The 19,363-nt window shown below is 50.4% G+C and overlaps 1 protein-coding gene across 3 annotated transcripts in view; it reads left to right on the top strand.

The window, feature by feature from the left end:
• DIAPH1 (diaphanous related formin 1) overlaps positions 1 to 19,363 on the top strand; it is a 163,968-nt gene that overhangs the window by 134,518 nt on the left and 10,087 nt on the right. For all 3 annotated transcript variants that reach the window (XM_073356163.2, XM_073356162.2, XM_073356164.2), the window contains 4 exons: positions 1,212 to 1,338; positions 3,542 to 3,704; positions 3,889 to 4,024; positions 16,334 to 16,420. In XM_073356163.2, coding sequence (XP_073212264.1) covers positions 1,212 to 1,338; positions 3,542 to 3,704; positions 3,889 to 4,024; positions 16,334 to 16,420 — 513 coding nt within the window. The remainder of the gene's footprint in view (positions 1 to 1,211; positions 1,339 to 3,541; positions 3,705 to 3,888; positions 4,025 to 16,333; positions 16,421 to 19,363) is intronic.

The raw sequence follows: 19,363 nt of genomic DNA, 5'->3' as shown, positions 1-19,363 counted from the left end.
GTGGTTTTGTGAGTATGATAAAAGGAAGGCCTCTCTGGACTGAGTAGTAGGGCTGCGCTGTGCTGTGTAGGGTTGTGAGGGACGCTCCCTGTACTCCCAGGTGTCCGTCCTTCCATTTGTTATATCTATTGTTTGTCCTGTGTGGAAGGCTGGCTGTGTTTAGTCTGTGTCCAAGGAGGAAGGAAAGAGGAGAGCAGCAGGATGCAGAGTGCAGATGTATCCTTCCTTCAGAGAGCAGGAATGGAAGCTGTCAGCAGAGTGCCCGGGGTCCTGGCTCCCCTTTCAATTCTGTATTCACTAACCAGCCTCATGTTTCTCTTCCATTAGTACTGATCACATATTCCTTTTTAGCCCTCAAGCTGTCTTCTGACCACAAACACAATAGAAATTCTAATATAAACAAACACCCTGTTTCTCAAGTGCACTGTGCTTCGTGCTGAAGGGGGCAAAGGTGGTTTTACGCTATCTTTGTAGATCACCAATCCTCGTTTAGCCTGAGGGCTGCTACAAGTGCCACCAAGCGATCTGTGACCCAAAGAAACTGTTCTGGCAGCCAGAAATCACTGAACCATAGAGGATCTCCTAGGCCGGGGGTTGCAAAGGAAGATGGTGTAGAACCTCTAGGCTGGGGGGAAGTCACAGGCAGCCTGTGTATGGCCCCTTACAAGAATGGCACAAAGGCAGCATAGTGGGGCCAGGAATCTGGCCCATCATCCCTTGCTTGTGCCCATTTGGACAGGGGAAGAGGAATGAGTGGAATGCTAGAGACATCGTCCGTCTGCTGGGTGTAGAAAACAAGTCCGCTTTGCCCTTCACCTGAGCTGATACCATCCATGAGTATATAGGGCCCTGTCTATGGTATGAACTGCTGCCAAGGACCCCAGGGAGCTTTGGTCTTGTCTGCACTGGCACAACGCCATTGTACTGGTGGAACTAGCCTTGCATTGAACTGGGTTAAGCTACACCAGTGTAAATGGTTAGAGCCCTGATGCAAAATTTGTATCTACATCCAATTCACAAACATGGCCCCGTGGATGTGGATATCCATGGATATAAAGCAGATATCCGCAGATTTGCAGGGTTCTATAAATAGTGCCTTTTCTCTGCATGGGTGCAGTTACAGTTGTATTTAAAATCCCACTGTGGACAAGGCCTTGATTTTGATGTGTATGTTGGGAATATCATACTCCATCTTTGTCTATCTCTTTCAGTCTCTGCTGAGAATTTACAGAAGAATTTGGATCAGATGAGGAAACAGATTTCAGACCTGCAGCATGATGTTGAGAAATTCCCCACTGCCACAGATGAGAAGGACAAATTTGTGGAAAAAATGACCATATCCTTTACCCCTAAGAAAGAGGGGCCTGTACAGGGGCACATGTTAGGGCAGAAGAGATCTCCAGTGCACTGCAAGGTTGTGGGGAGCTAGCACATGGGTATGTCCTGTGGAAGAAGACATCTCTGACATGGTGTTGGGAAAAGGCATGTTCATGCATGACTGAAGGGATCCCTGGTTCATTGTTTAGATGCACTATGCCATCAGCAGAGGAATCTCCACTTACTTCCAGGTCCTTGGATGCTGTGTGCAAGGGGATCCCCAGTGCCTTGTGGGCTCGTGTGTCTGTTACTCGTCTGGGTGCCAAAAATGCTTGGTACTTTGCGAGTTTGCTGGAAGTTGGTCTGCAGCTATGTGCCACAGACAGCAGGATTCTCTGTGCACCATATGGTGACGGCTGGAACTCAGGGTGTACCTCTACTGAGGGCAATATTTGGTATGCTACATTGTCTTGGGGAGTTGCTACCACAGGCAAGGGAATTCCATGTTCTGTGAGATGAGAGTTGGTACTTGGCATCTACCATGAGTGAGAGTATTCCTGTGCTACTGTTGGGGGACAAAACTGGGATGTAGATACGCTGTATTTGCATGTGTTTTGGGGACAAAAGCGCTCAGATGCAGGCACATTGCAGAGTGATGGTCAGGCTGACAGGTAGTCTGCTCTGGCTGAGGGGATTCTGGTGAGTTGCATGGATTTGGGATGCGGTTGTGTTGACTCCCACTGTACTGTGGTGGTGTGACACTCTGTACCTCGGGGGAACACCCAGCACCCCCATGTTGATCCTTGTAAAATGATTTTATGATATCCAATGCAAAGTTTGTCATGTCAGGTGTCTTCGGAAGGCTCATATTGCACTGAGCATTGTTGTTATAGTGATGTTATAGTAGTTGTTACAGTAATGTTATAGGTTATAATTTCATGTATATAGTTATGAGGCTGAAAATATATCCTCATGGCTTAAAGCAAGCCCAGGCAAAAACTCTCCAAGAGCAGAGAGGCAGTTCACACATTATCAGGGCATGTATGGAGCAAACAGGAACAAAGGACACTGGCCTAGGCAGCAACAAAAGGATCTGTTGGACTCTTGAGTGAGTCACCCCCCTTCCTTTTGTCAGTTTGGGACTGCAATGAAGTAATGCTTACCTGACTCTGAAGGGGGGCGAGGACAAAGCCAAGAGGAAAGAAAGAACATGATAAAAGGGAGAGACGTTTGCAGCGTGCCATGCTCTTCCTCTCTCTTCCACAGACACCACACCAAGCGACTGAAGCGCTGATCAAAGGGGAGAGCCTGGCTGAAGAGCAACCAGTCAGCTAGAGAAGCATCTACGTTTGTAAGGGCATTAAAAGTGTTAAGATCAGCTTAGAATGCATTTTGCTTTTGTTTCATTTGACTAAATCTGACTTGTTATGCTTTGACTTATAATCACTTAAAATCTATCTTTCATAGTTAATAAATCTGTTTGTTTATTCTACCTGAAGCAGTTGTTTGGTTTGAAGCATGTCAGAATCTCCCCTTGGGATAACAAGCCTGGTGCATATCAATTTCTTTGTTAAATTAACGAACTCATATAAGCTTGCAGCGTCCAATGGGCGTAACTGGACGCTGCAAGACAGAGGTTCCTAGGGTTGTGTCTGGGACCGGAGATATTGGCTAGTGTCATTCGGTTGCAGAATTGAAGGAGCGTCTTACATACCAGAGGCTGTGTGTGAACAGCTCAGGAGTGAGGGTTCTCACATCAGAGCAGGGTAAGCCTGGCTCCCAGAGTCAAGGATTGGAGTGACCTAGCAGATCACCGGTCCAGATAACACCAGAGGGGAACATCACAGGTAGTAGGGGCCATATAGAAGGAGCAGCACTGGTGCACTGTAAGGTCTCCCTTTGTAAGGGAATCCCTGGCAGGAGCGTGCTGTGGGAAGTCCAGTACATGCCATGCATATTCACACCTAGCCCTTCCTCCTCCCCCTTTAACATAAGACACTGAACCCTTGACCTCTTGAGCAGAGAATACTGGGGTGCACCCAGATGAGTATGCTGGGGATCACTGCAGTTGGAGGGGAAGTTCTCTATGCTGTCAGAGGAATCTTGCAAGCTAGAGAAGAGCCAATTGGTTAACCAGATAATTCTGGTACATGCACACACTATCCCTCACCCCTGTGTTTCCACAGAGCAGCTGATTTTAATCCTTGACTCTCAGATTTCACATCTTTGTGAAGGATGCTCAGGAGCAGTATGAAAAGCTGCGAATGATGCACTCAAATATGGAGAATCTTTTTAAGGAGATGGGCCAGTACTTCCTGTTTGATCCCAAGAAAATATCCATTGAGGAGTTCTTCATGGATCTGCACAACTTCAGGAACATGTTTCTGGTGAGCCAAGGGACCCTTTCCTCATCCTACCACTTAGCTCAGACCATTCCATCCTGTGCACCTAGCCCTGGTGTGATCTTTTCTCATCCTTTCCTACTGGGAAAGTAACTCTGTCTGTACAGTTACGCCCCTCTCAGACCTTTGCATCATCAGTTGCCCAAATAGCTGTTTTTCTCATTTGCAGCAATCTGCCAAGGAGAATCAGAAGCGGCGTGAGACAGAGGAGAAGATGCGCCGAGCAAAACTGGCGAAGGAGAAAGCTGAGAAGGAAAGACTGGAGAAGCAGCAGAAGAGAGAGCAGCTGATAGACATGAATGCAGGTACTAGAGGCAGTATGGTGATAAGTGAGGGGCAGTAGAGGTTCTGGTCTGAATGTGAAGCTGTAGCTATATTGTGGGTTGTAAGGTGCAAGAGAAAAGGGAAATGGCTTTGGGCCCCTGGTTGGGGTCTCAGTGATGGAGACAGCTCAGCACATGGAGAGGTCCTCTGACTAAGCATAGTGAATGTTTCTGTGTGAACGCCTTGGCTTCCAGCAGCAGCACAGAGCATTAGACTTTGGTTTGGGTTTATGCTGATTTATACATCCCCATAGCATTGCAGAGTTCTTCACAGACCAAAAAGAGTGAGCTGAGGAGCTTACCACCTATGTCAAATGTGGCAAATTACATGGCACAGGGAGAGGCACTGAACAAAAGGGGAGGGAATTCCTGTATTCCTATCCTGTGCTGTCTCTCCCCTCGGTCTCTTGGGACAGCTGGTAGATAAAGGAAGAAGAGCTCTGCTCTCTCTCATCTCCTCCCTTTCATTTCCAGATTGGCGTCCACTGTACTTTACCCAGCAGCAGTAAGATTCTCCCCCTTCCCCATGGCACCTATTCTCTAAATTGAAAACTAAGATCGCCAGTCTGTCCTCCTAGCTGTGGACCTCCAGACCGCTGATCTATTGGTAGCTATTTGCTGGGCCTTCTTCAGAACTGTTACATGCCCATTTAATAAACTACCTCAGACTGGACGCAGAACGACACGTGGAATGATTCTGCTGATCACTTTGTAAAACAGCAATAACTTCCAAGGCCATGGCGCCACCCCCACCTCAATCTGCAGCTTCGAGCTGCAAAGCAGCAGGAAGGGCTCTGTGGGCCACAGCTTTGAGAGCCACTTCCTGGGAGTGTCATTTAATTTCTTCTTTGAATGCTTGCTTGTGTCCATTGCATTCTAGGTGTGCTCATGCCCACGTGTGCGGCTGTTGGAGATTTTTGCCTTAGCAGTACCCGTAGGGCCAACTGTAGCGCCCTCTAGTATGCCGCGCCCATGCCACGGTATATTAGGCACTGCCAGCCTACGCCCTCTCAGTTCCTTCTTACCATCCATGGTGGTCAGTTGGAGCGCCTCTCTCTTGCTTATCAAGAGCTAGCGGTGTTTTTCCATTGGACTTCGGTCCTTTGTTTAATTGTAGTTAGTGTTAAGTAGTTAAGTAGCATAGTTAGCTGTTAGCTAGGGTCCCAGCTGGGACTTCCAGGGTTTAAATCCTGTTTGGTCTGTGGTAGGCCTGTGTCTGTGAGTGACCCCCACAACAGCTGCCTTAGATGCTTGGGGGAATCACATAAAGGAGTGTTGCTGAATCGGTAAAAACTTTCCGTCTCACACCCAGAAGGAGAGGGACATTCACCTCAGAGCCCTCCTGACGGAGTCCACTCTCCGTCCGGCTTTCAAGCCCTGTGTGCAGGCCATACCGAGTACTTCGGCCTCTCTGCACAGTGCGCCGCCGGCACCCGGGTCCTCTCAGCACCGTTCACTGTCGCCGGTGCCAAAGAAGAAGGCGAAGAAGCGAGCAACACCAACACCGAGCAAGAAGGCCCACGGGTCATCCAGTAGAGGCACTGGGCCTATCCGCCAGCCTTCTCCAGAGCAGTGTGAGCATGCCTCCGTGTCTGGGGCTCTTAGTCCCATTAAAGGTCCATCACGGACTCTGGTGAGTTGTATGGGACCCACCACCCTACCTGCACTGTCGTCATCCCAGACCCAGGAGCAGAGAGAGCACAGGTCTCCACCTGCTCTTGTGATGTCTCCAGTGTCGCAGGTCCAGACTAAGGCTCCCCGAGAGAGCAAGCCAGCTGTTAAGACCCCTCCGGGGGCGGGGGAGCACTGCAGATCGCCAGATAAGCAATCCCGTGGCAGGTTGCAACCGCGCCGTCGGTCACCCAAACCCTCCCCCGGACGTTATTCCCCAGTATAGGGTTGATGTTTCCCATGTTATGACCGACATTGTTCGCCCTATCACTGATCCGCGTCTATATGTCAGTCACAGTCACCAGCGCCATGGGACTGCTCCCACTTGTGTTACCGGTCTCCGCAACGCGGTTCTCCCCAATGGTGATCTCCCCAGCTCCAGGACTGCTCCCCCTAGTATAGCTACCGGTTGCTTACGCCTGGTCAGCGCTCACAGGTAGCTATGACTAGCAAGCAAACCCAGGCGTTGACAGCTCCTCCCTGGTCGCCAGAGAGTGGTTCCCCTGGCACGGAGGTCCAGTTCAGCCCATCACCACAGTCTTTGCAACGGGATTGGACACCAGAAACTGCCCTGCCATCCCCAGCACCACAGTGACCATATTGGGGAGCATGGGACGTTCTGGTGATGACAATGCCCCCTTCTCAGCACGCATCAGTGGCCATGTCAGAGCGGAGATCGACGGCACCAGGCCTGGTACCAGAAGCTCTCTGAGGTTGGGGTAGAGGACTCAGTGCCCACCCCCAAACCTCCCTCTCCAGCAGCGGCCAAGCCCCCAGCAACACCACCGGTGGCCAGGGCTGCCTCCTCTTCCCTGGACGAGCAGTCGCGGAACCTTCCAGGGCCAGCCCCCCGGATGACTTTAAAGAGCACCAAGGTCTTCTCAGGCGGGTGGCTGAGAACTTGGGGCTGGAAGTGCAGGAGATGACTGAGCAGGAGGACACCCTGTTCAATGTCCTCTCGGCCTCCATGCCCGCCCTGGTCACCTTGCCCTTACACGATGGAGGCCTTGCCGGATCACTGTGGCAGACCCCATCCCACCCACCTCAAAATAGTCCAAGAAAAAATATTTTGTGCCAGCAAAGGATTTTGAGTACCTTTATAGTCACCCACCCCTGGACTCGCTGGTTGTGTCTGCGGCCAATGAAGAGGACAAGCAGGTCCCCACCGCCTCTACTCCCAAGAATAAAGAAGCCAAAAAACTTGATTTATTTGGCGGAAAAATGTATTCAACTGCTAGCCTACAATTCCGGGCGACGATACCCTGGTGGAGGAAGGGACTACAGCAGCCAGATGCTCCCTGCAAATGGCATGGGACGCGGCGGACTCAGCAGCAAGGGTGGTCGCATCGGCGGTGGTTGTGCGACGCAGCTCCTGGCTCCATACGGTGGACCTCTCCCAGGAGATGCAGGCCTCGATTTAGGACCTCCCCTTTAACGGAGTTGGGCTCTTCTCCGATCAAACGGACGCCAGGCTTCACAGGTTGAAGGACGCTAAGGCTACCCTTCGCTCGTTGGGCATGCACACCCCACAGTTGGCCAGAAAGCCATTCTGGTCTCTGCCACCACTGAGGCCTTGGCAAGCTCAGCAGGGATTTACAAGGAGAAGGGACACTGGGTTTAGCCGCCGTGGTCCTTCCTCCTCTCTATCGCTGGCCCAACCCGGACCCGCTAAGCACCTGGGGGGCCAAAAGCGATCATTTTGAGGGTGCACTCGAGAGCGACGCCCCAGTCTGCCGGCTGGATCTTGCCCGTTCTTTCCTCAGTCGCCTTTCTCCCTACCACTCGGCCTGATTGCAGATTACCTCGGACCGCTGGGTCCTGGACATAGTAGCTCGGGACTACACCCTGCAGTTTATGGATACCCCTGCTTCCCATCCCCCTGCTTCCCCATCCCTCTTCAGGGACCCCTTTCATGAGCAACTCCTGGTTCAGGAGGTTGAAAAGCTCCTGCAGTTGGGGGCTGTGGAGGTGGTTTCTCGGGACATGAAAGGAAGAGGATTCTACTCCCGTTACTTCCTAATCCCCAAGGCCAAGGGGGCTTCAGACCCATCATGGACCCACATGGCCTCAACAAGTCTCTCAAGAAGTCCCACATGGTCTCTCTGGCCTCCATTATCCCCTCCCTGAATCGGGGGACTGGTACGCCGCTCTTGACTTAAAGGATGCTTACATCCATGTCTCCATATTCCCAGGACACAGATGGTTCCTGCATTTTATAGTGGTGGGGCACCACTTTCAGTTCACAGCGCTATCCTTTGGCCTGTCCTTAGCCCCTACGGTGTTCACAAAATGCATGGCCAGTAGTGGCTTGTCTCAAACATCAGGGGGTCCAGATCTTCCCAGACCCCCAGTTGGACCTGTTTGCGTCCAGGCAGAACAGGAAGTGCCACGTGTTCTGCTCCCTATACAGCGGGGATGAGGGTTCCCTGTCAGACACCTTCCTGATCCCATGGTCAGGAGTGTTAATGTACACCTTTCCACCTGTACCGCTTATCCACAGAGTCCTGCCAAAGGTGAAGCAAGACAGAGCGTGGGTCATTCTCATTGCGCCAGTGAGGCCTCGCCAACACTGGCTCATCAAGGGCAGGTCTCCGGGACAGGTGTGAAGAAGCCTTGATCTGGTACACTCCACCTACAATGATTTGAGCCTGTTAATAAACACAGAAAAGTGCATGTTGAGGCCAGTCCAGTGCATAGAGTTTATTGGAGCGGTTCTCGATTCCACACGAGCCAGTACCTTCCTTCTGGAAGCACGCTTTCAGGCCAATGTGGATCTCATTGCCCATGTGAGGAGACATCCGATCACCACGGCCCACACTTGCCTGTGGCTGGTGGGCCACATGACAGCGTGCATGTATGTGGTCAAGCGCGCCCGGCTTCATCTGTGACCCCTGCAAACGTGACTGACAACGGTCTACGTTCCCAGCAGGCAACCCCTAGACCGAGTGGTCACAGTGCCGGACCGCATCCTCTTGTCCTTGAACTGGTGGATCCATCCCAAGGCAGTGCTGTAGGGAGTTTCCTTTGTGCCCCTGTCACCGTCTCCCACCCATGTCTCGGAGGTGTCAGATCTAGGTTGGGGAACCTACCTGGGTGAGCTCTGCACCCAAGGTCGCTGGATGCAGCATGACTTAGCTCTTCATATCAACATCAGGGAGCTCAAGGCGGTGCGCCTGACCTGCCAGGTTTTTTTGCCCCACCTAACAGGCAAGGTGGTGCAGGTCCTCATGGGCAATACAGCCGCTATGTACTACATCAACAGGCAGGGCGGCGCCAGGTCCTTGGTCCTGTGTCAAGAGGCACTCAGCCTCTGAGACCTTTGTGTGCAGAATGCCATTCACCTGGTGGCCGCTCACTTACCTGGAACCAGGAATGTCCTGGCAGATCGCCTTAGCAGGACCTTCTTCTCTTGCCACAAGTGGTCCTTCCATCCAGAGGTGATTGACCTGATCTTCCGACAGTCGGGGACTCCCCAGTTGGACCTGTTTGCATCCAGGCAGAACAGGGAGTGCCAAGTGTTCTGCTCCCTATACAGCGAGGACGAGGGTTCCCTGTCAGACACCTTCCTGATCCCATGGTCGGGAGTGTTAATGTACACCTTTCCACCTGTACCACTTATCCACAGAGTCCTTCTAAAGGTGAAACAAGACAGAGTGTGGGTTATTCTCATTGCCTCAGTGAGGCCTCACCAACACTGGTTCAGCATACTGCTGATTCTTCATACAGCCCGCTGCAGTTACCTCTGTCCGGATCTGCTGTCCCAGAACCATAGCCATCTGCTGCACCCGAACCTGTCAGCTTCCTTTGTTACTGGTGAAAAAAGAGTCCCCACCTTTGTATTAATATGCTAAAATTGAATCCTCAAGTCCGTTTCATTGGTGCTTCATCCAGTTTCTTATCCCACTGTGTAATACAGTAGGTATTTCACCAGCTATCTCCTTGACCCTCTGCTAGATGATCTCTTACATGAGGATATTAATGAGATGTCTAATTACATGGTTGTTGGCATATGTTGCTAGGCCAGACACAGCCCTGGAAAGACCAGCCCCTGAGATGCAGTTGAGTGACACTCTATGCAGTGGCCATATGCTGTTTACAGTGACCTCCTCATTCTTAACCCATTTGTCACCCCATCTACAAACCTTTACTCTATACCAGGGTGGCCAGTCTGTGAACCAAGAGGCTCATGCAGGTTTTCTGTTAAGTGCTCTAGCCCAACAAATAACTGCCCTCTCTAGGAGCTGCCCCACAGCAGGGGCTTCCTCATTAACAGGCATAGTCTGCTCTATTCTACTAGACACATTCCTTTGTTACAGCATATGGACTCAGTTACAGCTCTTTTCCATTGATTTCCTGCCTCTCACATGATTTCCTGAAACTTATCCCCTCCTTCTGCCTGTGGGAATTTGCGTGCAGTAAAATGCCCGACAGGCTCACTTGCATTCCTTCCCAGCTTCTTGGGCTCTTCAAGCAAACAAATCCTGTCACAGAGCTTGTGTTGATCACTGTGAACTCTCACTGCTGCTCTACTGAAGACATGAATTCGTGGACCATGAGATCTCAGGGTAGCTTTCCCCAGACAAATTTTCCAGCCCTCTAAGCGCATGTTCAGTGTCTTCTAGGGTTAATTGTGCCGCAGCTCTCATCAGAGAGGGATCCCCACCCCACCTCAGCATCTTCCCAGCTCAGTCTTTTGTTTACTTTTTGCCAACTGTTTCATCTGTAACACTGTCATGCTCTCTCCTCCTCCTTTCTCTCCCTCTCACCCTCCAAAGAAGCTGGGATGTTTGAGCCCCTGCATTCAAGGCAGGACAGTGATGGGCAGCAGGCTGCTCTTTGTTTTTCTGGGTTGCTGCTAGGTTTCTTTCCTGGCTGTTTTCTCATGAAGTCCCCTGGGCTCCCCAGAGAAGCTGTGTGCCAGTGTTTCCCTCTAGGTTTATGGAGTGTTTCTGTTGGTTAGTCCCTTAGCTCTTGTCTGATGCCTTTGCTCTGGAGTTGGGCCGCTGTCTGTGCACTGTCCCAGGGGAGGCCCAGGAATGTAGCATTGCAGCAGCTGAATGCTTGAACTCTAGTATAAAGTTTGAACTCATCTGAGAGCTGCAGGAGGAGAAAATTGTTAAAATAAGCAAATGTACAAGTTAATGAGTTCCATCTCCTCCCCGGCACGTTTCAGTTTGCAGAAGGGGGAGGCCTGGCCAGAGGCCTGTACTAAGCAATCCCTGCTCAACAAGAGCATGTTCCTTTCACATCTGTCTTCAATCATGTCCCCTTTGGATTCTCCTGGCTCTTGTAGTTGCCAGAGGTTTCTAGGGCTGCTGCTGGTGTCACCCCACCCCTTCTTCCCCTTCTCCCCAGCAGTGGAGGAGGTGGTGGGAAGTGAATAAGACATTTTTGAGGACTCAAATTGCTGCTTTCTTCCCTCCTGGTGACTGGATGGAAGAGATCCCTGTGCAACTCTTTCTCTCAAGGTCCAAGTGGCTCAGCAAAACTCACAAGAAGGGCTATAGTCATAACACAAGAGCCTCTGATTTCAGGAAGAGAGGAGCATGTTAATAGAAGGTTATGCTGTCAATATTTTGCTGTAAAAGATTCCATAAACATCATAGAATCATAGAATATCAGGGTTGGAAGGGACCCCAGAAGGTCATCTAGTCCAACCCCCTGCTCGAAGCAGGACCAATTCCCAGTTAAATCATCCCAGCCAGGGCTTTGTCAAGCCTGACCTTAAAAACCTCTAAGGAAGGAGATTCTACCACCTCCCTAGGTAACGCATTCCAGTGTTTCACCACCCTCTTAGTGAAAAAGTTTTTCCTAATATCCAATCTAAACCTCCCCCACTGCAACTTGAGACCATTACTCCTCATTCTGTCATCTGCTACCATTGAGAACAGTCTAGAGCCATCCTCTTTGGAACCCCCTTTCAGGTAGTTGAAAGCAGCTATCAAATCCCCCCTCATTCTTCTCTTCTGCAGGCTAAACAATCCCAGCTCCCTCAGCCTCTCCTCATAAGTCATGTGTTCCAGACCCCTAATCATTTTTGTTGCCCTTCGCTGGACTCTCTCCAATTTATCCACATCCTTCTTGAAGCGTGGGGCCCAAAACTGGACACAGTACTCCAGATGAGGCCTCACCAATGTTGAATAGAGGGGAACGATCACGTCCCTCGATCTGCTCGCTATGCCCCTACTTATACATCCCAAAATGCCATTGGCCTTCTTGGCAACAAGGGCACACTACTGACTCATATCCAGCTTCTCGTCCACTGACACCCCTAGGTCCTTTTCCGCAGAACTGCTGCCTAGCCATTCGGTCCCTAGTCTGTAGCTGTGCATTGGGTTCTTCCGTCCTAAGTGCAGGACCCTGCACTTATCCTTATTGAACCTCATCAGATTTCTTTTGGCCCAATCCTCCAATTTGTCTAGGTCCTTCTGTATCCTATCCCTCCCCTCCAGCGTATCTACCACTCCTCCCAGTTTAGTATCATCCGCAAATTTGCTGAGAGTGCAATCCACACCATCCTCCAGATCATTTATGAAGATATTGAACAAAACCGGCCCCAGGACCGACCCTTGGGGCACTCCACTTGATACCGGCTGCCAACTAGACATGGAGCCATTGATCACATCTGTGGCATTTGCCATCATTTCAAGGCACAGAGGGCCCCAGTGATTAGTGCACCCCCTGAGGGGTCTGGAGTTCCCAGACAGTTAGTGCTGTGTATGTCCCAGGAGCTTCTCTCCCCACTCCGCCCCCAAATTGTTAGTGCTGTCTGTGTGCATCTCTGTAAACCCCTCCTCACCAGTTAGTACAATGCCTGTTCCAGGAGTTCTTTCCACCTCCCCTCAACTGATAGTGCCGTGCCTTTTCCAGTACTCTGGCCTCCTGACACGTATTTAATTGTATATTGCACATCTCACTACTGCCTTCACCCTCTGCAGGAATAGATCCCTTCCCAGCTTCTGGATCAGAGGATGTCAACTTAAACAAATGAGTTGTATAGAATCCCCATGTCTACTAAACCCTGGTTGGTGTTAGCTTTTAAGAGGGAGCAAATTCCAAAGCCGTTGGCCCATTGCTAAGAGTACCCTGCAGTCTACCCCATGGAATTGGCCCTGGGGCCAGAGAGCACTGTTTTATGCCAGCTGAAGCTTCCACCTGTTACACACGTTCATCCTGGAGGTAACAAAAGCCTGGATGTGGCAGGGCTGTATCAGTGAGGAAAGGGTGCAATTTGTGGGCCAGCTGAATATGGTAAAGGGCACTTAGGTTTCCATGGACAACTGGAAGCCTAGGAGCAGCAATGGAAGGAAGACTGTGAAACACTGAGCTAGAGGAGGGACGGTCAGTTCCTCAGGATGCTTTCCCTACCTTCCAGTTTTCTTGTTGTCTAGTCTGGGGTGAACTTAAACCAGGCAGCTGTTATCCAGGACCCTATCTCAGCTCATCTAGGCTCAGCGAATAGTAGTGCTGGGTGTAGTCAGCATACTTACTGGCCTGCCATGCAGTCTCCCCTTCATGTGGGCATTGAAAGCAATGAAGTCTCTGTGTGATACCCAAGCCTAGAGGCAGGCTGATAAGGAACTGGGAAACCAGAAGAATCCAGATGCAATTGGCAATGACTTCCTACTGCCATCACTATCTCCTCCCCAGAAAATGCTGTTCAAGGCAGCAAAATTTAGCAAGATTCATGTCAGGGGATGGCTTCTTGTGTGAGAGCAGTGTGCTCAGCAGCTAGCCCTAATGAAGTGATCCGTTGAGAAAGAGCCTCAGCCATCCCTGGGGCTGAGTCACAGTGATAAGTGCCATGCTCATGCTAGTGACAGCCCCAGTGACTAGTGCTGAGTGTTCTTGTATCACTATGCTCCCAACCCTCCTGCTGCTTGGACACCTCACACTAGTGTTAGAGGTCTGGTAGCCACACAAGCCCCAGGGGTCGCACCCCAGTATAGCAGTGCCTCTCCTTTCATTTGCAGCTTAGTTTGGAGTTGGCCATTTTTCTGGAAACGTACTGTTACCAGCTACTTTGGTGCTGAGAATGTAGGTCAGGCACAGTGGGTTGTTTCTACCAGCAGGTGGCGCTGTGGGCAGTATGTCTGGAGCACACAGAAGCACTGACAGATGTTCCAATGTGATTTTATAGATTTAGGTTTCATCCAGAGCTGTTGTCATGGAAACAGATTTTCAGAGTGCTCATGCATTCATGGTTAACTCCTTCAGTGCCACACTGACTTCAAGAGAGGGCAGAGGGAGAATGCAAGGGACTTTCCCAAGCTCACTTTCCCCTCTTGTTATACATAGTGTGAGGCAGGGAATGTGAGGGCATCTGCTGGGCTTTCCTTCTTAAATGCATACCTACAGGGTCTCAGTCCTGGAGTGAAAGGGAATACTGGTGCCAGCTAAATCCCCAGTTGCTGGGTGCATGGGGAACAGCCAGCTGATTCAGGGAGGAGCATTTGACTTCACGCAGGACTCCATTTCTAGAACCCTTTAAAAACTACAGCTACTGCTACGCTGCCCGTGGAGTGTAATCTCAATGGAGGAGATTAGGGGTGTGTCTGCACTCTGCATAGTAGTCCTGGGACTGTTTTCTGCACTCTCTGAACACTGCTTCTTCATGGGAGCAGAATGTGGGGCTCTCCCAGGGCTTCCTCCAGTTGGAATAGGGTCCTTTGCAGGAGCTTTGTGCTTAGCTGGAGAAGGGAAGACTGAGCTGCTCGTCTGCTGTTTGGATCCTGGGCCAGGGCTACCTGTTGGGCAGGAGGGGGCAATGGTGCTGCCTGGCCTCTGTTACACAGGTGCCACATATGGCTCTGCTGGAACATGCTCTGTGAACGCAGTGACACGCTTGTTGCTAGGGATTGAGAGCAGCTGAGGCCAGATTAATCTCCCGAGGGGTCAGAGCACTGTACAGAGAGTGAGAAGGGATTTAGAGGGGCGTGGATGGCACTAATAATCAGAGACTCTAAAAAGAGAGGACCAGAAAACAAGAGAGCCAGGCAGGCACAAGGAGAATGCCTGAGACAGGGGAGGAGGGGGAGCTGATTCTTTGACAGCCTTTCTGGCACGTTCTCTGAAGTTTTCCATTCTCTCAAAGGCCCCAGCTGCTGGGTTATTTTGCTGCTGAGTGTGGCTTCAGAGGCTTTCCCTGCAAGCCATTCCCCTGCAGCTTTGGCAGTCAGCTTCTCTGTGCGGGGAGGAGTATATTCCCATTCAGTTCTGTGCCCTAATCAATCTCCCCAGCTTCTGTGCAAAATTCCAGAGAGGCCAGCACGTTCCTTGTCTGTGCTGGGGTGTGGTACTCTTCCTCCTCTGTGTGTATTGAGGCACAGGGGTGTTCTTCCAGCTTCCTCTCCCCTGTGCATGTGGAGGGAGGGGAAAAATCAGTTATTTTCTCCTCCCCCCCTCTCCCCCAGAGAAGGAATGGTTCTTTCACTGCTCCCCACACCTGTAGGGGGGCGGGGAAAGATATGAGAAGTTCTTTGTTTGCTCTCCTGGCAGGGGAGGGGAAAGGGAGAGATTGTTGTCCCCACACTCCCACTGTTCCCGCATGTGTGTCGTTCTCTGTGATCAGGAGCACATGTGTTATACCAATAAAATAAAAACCAGCAAGATCTTATTAAAGGGGAAAAGGCAAAATGCCACATTTATTGTGAATACAGAAAGAATCATAGTAAGCAGTTAGTCATAGCTATAACATTCCATTCAATTTCATATTTATTCACACATTCATTCATACACACACACACAGGTTCTGCAAGGTTGTTATCATAGTTACCAGCCTCAGAGTTGCTCATGCCAAGCCACTGGCCAGGTGGCCTGGACATGAGGAGGGAGCAGGACCTTGTCAGATGCTCATTTGATGCTCCTGGAAGTTGGTTTGCAGAATCAGACCCCAAAGTTCTCACTTTCTAGAGTCCATTTTTATAGGAATTTCTTCCTATGCCAGTCTGTGGGAATTGCTTCATCATGCTGTTGCTGAATCAATCAGCAGATGGCACATTCCTGACTGCTCCGTGCTGCCAGATGTTATCTTGTTCTTTGGTTCTCCCATTCTTGAGGCTGTTGGGTGGATTCCAGTCTGCTCTCCGGGGGTCCTCTGGTTATTTCCACTTGATGCCTTCTTCAGTCGATGGACACTGGATTCTTAGGCTGGCACCTCCATAATCATTCAGTTATTATCCACACCAAGCATCCATCCACATACATCCTCTATCTCTATTTTAATCACAATTGTTAACAAAGCGAGATGAATACAACAAAAGGGCACGGAGTCTCTGGGTGCTGTTTCTGTTGTTACAGGGTATTGCTTTGAGTCTCTCTCCGTGTGAGTAGTTGTTGTTACAGAGAATTGCTTTGAGAACAGACTCTGCCTTAGAATGTACTAACACAATTAGCAGCTTGTAAGTTTCACACATAGAGGGAGTGAAACAGTACCAAAAACCAAGAGACCTCTTAATTAGTAATACCCTGGAATTTAAACTATGGGGAATCAAACTCATTTGTGATTTTAATACAGAACTTCTTTAATATAATCCAACACATGGTGAGGGAGGACTGGAGGTGGCAGAAATGAATCGAGCACACTGCATGTCCCCATTTGACTTACTGTTTTCCTTGCAGAGGGTGATGAGACAGGGGTGATGGACAGCCTGATGGAGGCCCTGCAGTCAGGAGCAGCGTTCCGGAGGAAGAGAGGACCTCGCCAGGGTAAGCATTGCTTGAGACAGTCCCCTGGTGCAGAGAGTGATGGGAATTGGTCTGTTCTGTATGACAAGCAATCCTTGTGGCTAAGTATCCTGCCTCCAACAGTGGCCAGAGGCAAGTGTAAAAACTCCCATAAGGCACGTCATTGTGCAATGTTGTTCCTTCCTGACCCCAGCTAATGATCAACTAATACCCTGAAGCCAAAAATTTCTCAGCACTGCTAACTAGTGTCACTGTAGATGCTATTCCTTTGCGTGCCAAGGCCTTTTCAGCTTCTCCTAAATTGTTTTTCTGACTAATCGATAACAAATGTTGTTTGTACACAGTGTCTTTCATTCTGTCTTTGGTTCCCCAAATGCTTTTTGCAGCACTTCACCAGAATGGCATGGGTTAAGCTGTGGGACTTCTCCTGACTGCACAATGGTGGCTCTACTTTCTTGCAGAAGTGGTGAAGCACAACTGCACTGTTAAATGAAAATGGCTAGTAGAGACAGGACAGGATTGTAGGCATGCTCGCAGGTGGCGATTTGAGACGATCTGGAGAGTTGATGAAGTGGCGAGGTACAAGGAGAATGAATCCAGATGGCAGGCACTGCAGAGTACCAAGAGTGGCCAGAGGGTGGAGAAGAGGAATCTAATACTAGAAGCAGGAGGAGAGACTGAGACAATGAGGTTATCTTGGGCAGTTTTAAAAAATGGAGGCAATCTGAAGCAGATTCAGAAACAACTGGGCTACAAGATAATTGTTTGAGAATTGTAGCTGAACTGCTTTTTCTGAGAGTGTGCCAGGAACAGTGTGTTCTGGGTGTTCTGGAGTCTGGGCACATAGGATCTGTGGAAGCTGTAAAGAAGAGAGCTAGCTACAGTTATCCAAGCAGAGAACCTGAAGACCTGGATGAAGTGGGAGCAAGGACAAGTGTACTGGGTCATTGTTGTGAAGATGGTGGCAGATAGGTATGGGAGGTGAAGGAAAGCTGAGTTAAGAATGACACCATAGTTACTGAGAATGGACCTCTGAGTTGACTGGGAAGAGAGGAGATGCTGTTGGGTTTGAGAGAACTCCATTGTCCAGCAGAGTCACTTCTGAGTGGACATAAGGGAAAGGAAGCTGAGATGAAGCCACAACTTCACTGGGTCAGACAAGCAGCTGTATAGTAAGGAGGGTGCACTAGAAGTGTTGAGAGAAACTTACAACTCGGTTCTGTCAGCCTGAAATGATAGTGAAGGTTTCTCATTAGTGATAAAAGCAGAAGGCCAAGAATTTAACCCTGTGAGATGCCATAGAGCAGTGCTTTTAAAACTGGGGGTCGTGACCCAGTACTGGGTCGCGGAATGTAAGGCACTGGGTCGCGGTGGCGCCTGTCAGCACTGCCAACCAGGCCGTTAAAAATACAACTGGCAATGCTGCCTGGCTAAGGCAGGCTAGTCCCTACCTGTTCTGACACCATGCTGCACCCCGGAAGTGACCAACAGCAGGTCCAGCTCCTAGGTGGGGGGCCACGGGGCTCCACGCACTGCCCCTGCCCCAAGCACTGGCTCCACACTCCCATTTGCTAGGAGCTCGGGGGGGGGGACGGTGACTGTAGGCAAGAGCTTGCGTGCCTCCACCTAGGAGCCGGACCTGCTGCTGGCCACTTCCGGGGCGCAGCACGGTGCTAGGACAGGCAGGAAGCCTGCCTTAACACCACTGCTGTGCCACTGACAGGGAGCTGCCGAAGGTAAAGCCTGTGCCCCAATCCGCTGCCTCAGCCCTGAGCCCCCCTCCTGCACCCCAAACCCTTCATCCCCGGCCCCACCCCAGAGCCCTGATGCCCTTCCGCCCTCCCTGCCCCAGCCCAGAGCCCCCTCCCATACCCTGAACCCCTCATTCCCGGCCCCACCCTGCAGCCCTCACCTCCACTCCCCAACCCTCTGCCCCAGCCCTGAGCCCCTTCCAAACCCCTCATACCCACCTCTGTTGGGTCATGGGCATCAATAATATTCTTCAGCTGGGTCTCCAGAAAAAAAATTTTGAAAACCACTGCCGTAGAGGAGGGTCTGGAGGCAGAGGTGGAGCTACCTCCACAGATAGAGGTTTCTTAGGTAGGAGCAGAATTATGACTGGAGGGAACCGGAGACACATGTATAGCTGTGAATTAATCTCAGGAGGGAGGAATGATCAACCCCTAAGGTTCTGGTATGAGGAAGAGGGGAGGGGATAGAAAAGAAGAAGCCATTTCCACCCCTGAAAAATGGGAAGGTAAAGAAGGGGCAGGTGAGTGGAGAAAACAGTTAAAGATATTGGAGAGCTGGCAGATCTCCAGCAGCTTTGAAAATAAGGGAGGAAGAGAAATTAGTCTGCCATGCTGAGGGCAAATGAGAAGTATATATTGAGATTTCCAGCTCTTGAGCTGGGTAGAAAGGGCATATATGTGGGACTTGTGAATTTCAGAGTCTGCAGTTTATCTTTTTACCTGGGGGCGCTCCAGGTGCAGAAGAGAGAGCAAGTTCCCATGGAGCCAGCTGTCTTAATATCAGAGGGGACAGGAGAGGGTTATAGATATCAATTTAAGAGGCTTTGTGGTAACTTTCTGAAGGACAAGCCAATGGAGAAAAGAGTTCAGATGTGATAAGGGAGTCTTCAGTGATCATGGGTAAGTGAGGAAAGCAGAGAAGGCTGTGGCTGCTGAAGAAACTGAGGGGATAACTATGGGCACGGATACAATTTTGTCGTGGAAAAATTAAGTAAAAATTCATGGAACAATCATGGGGAAAATATACAAAATCAGGCTATGGTCACAGTGGGGCTGACAGTGGGAGCCCTGCCACCTGGGACTGAAGCTGAAGAAGTCACGGAGATCTGTTAGTCCTGGAATCCGTGCCCTCGGTGACCAGATTGTATCCTTAACCATGGGCATGGGTTAGTGACAGGGCGAATGGGAATAGTGTCCCACAATGCAGTAGTGC

This window comes from Lepidochelys kempii, chromosome 8 (genome assembly GCF_965140285.1).
Source record: "Lepidochelys kempii isolate rLepKem1 chromosome 8, rLepKem1.hap1, whole genome shotgun sequence".
Lineage (NCBI taxonomy): Eukaryota > Metazoa > Chordata > Testudines > Cheloniidae > Lepidochelys > Lepidochelys kempii.
This window is presented reverse-complemented; position numbering and strand designations above follow the sequence as displayed.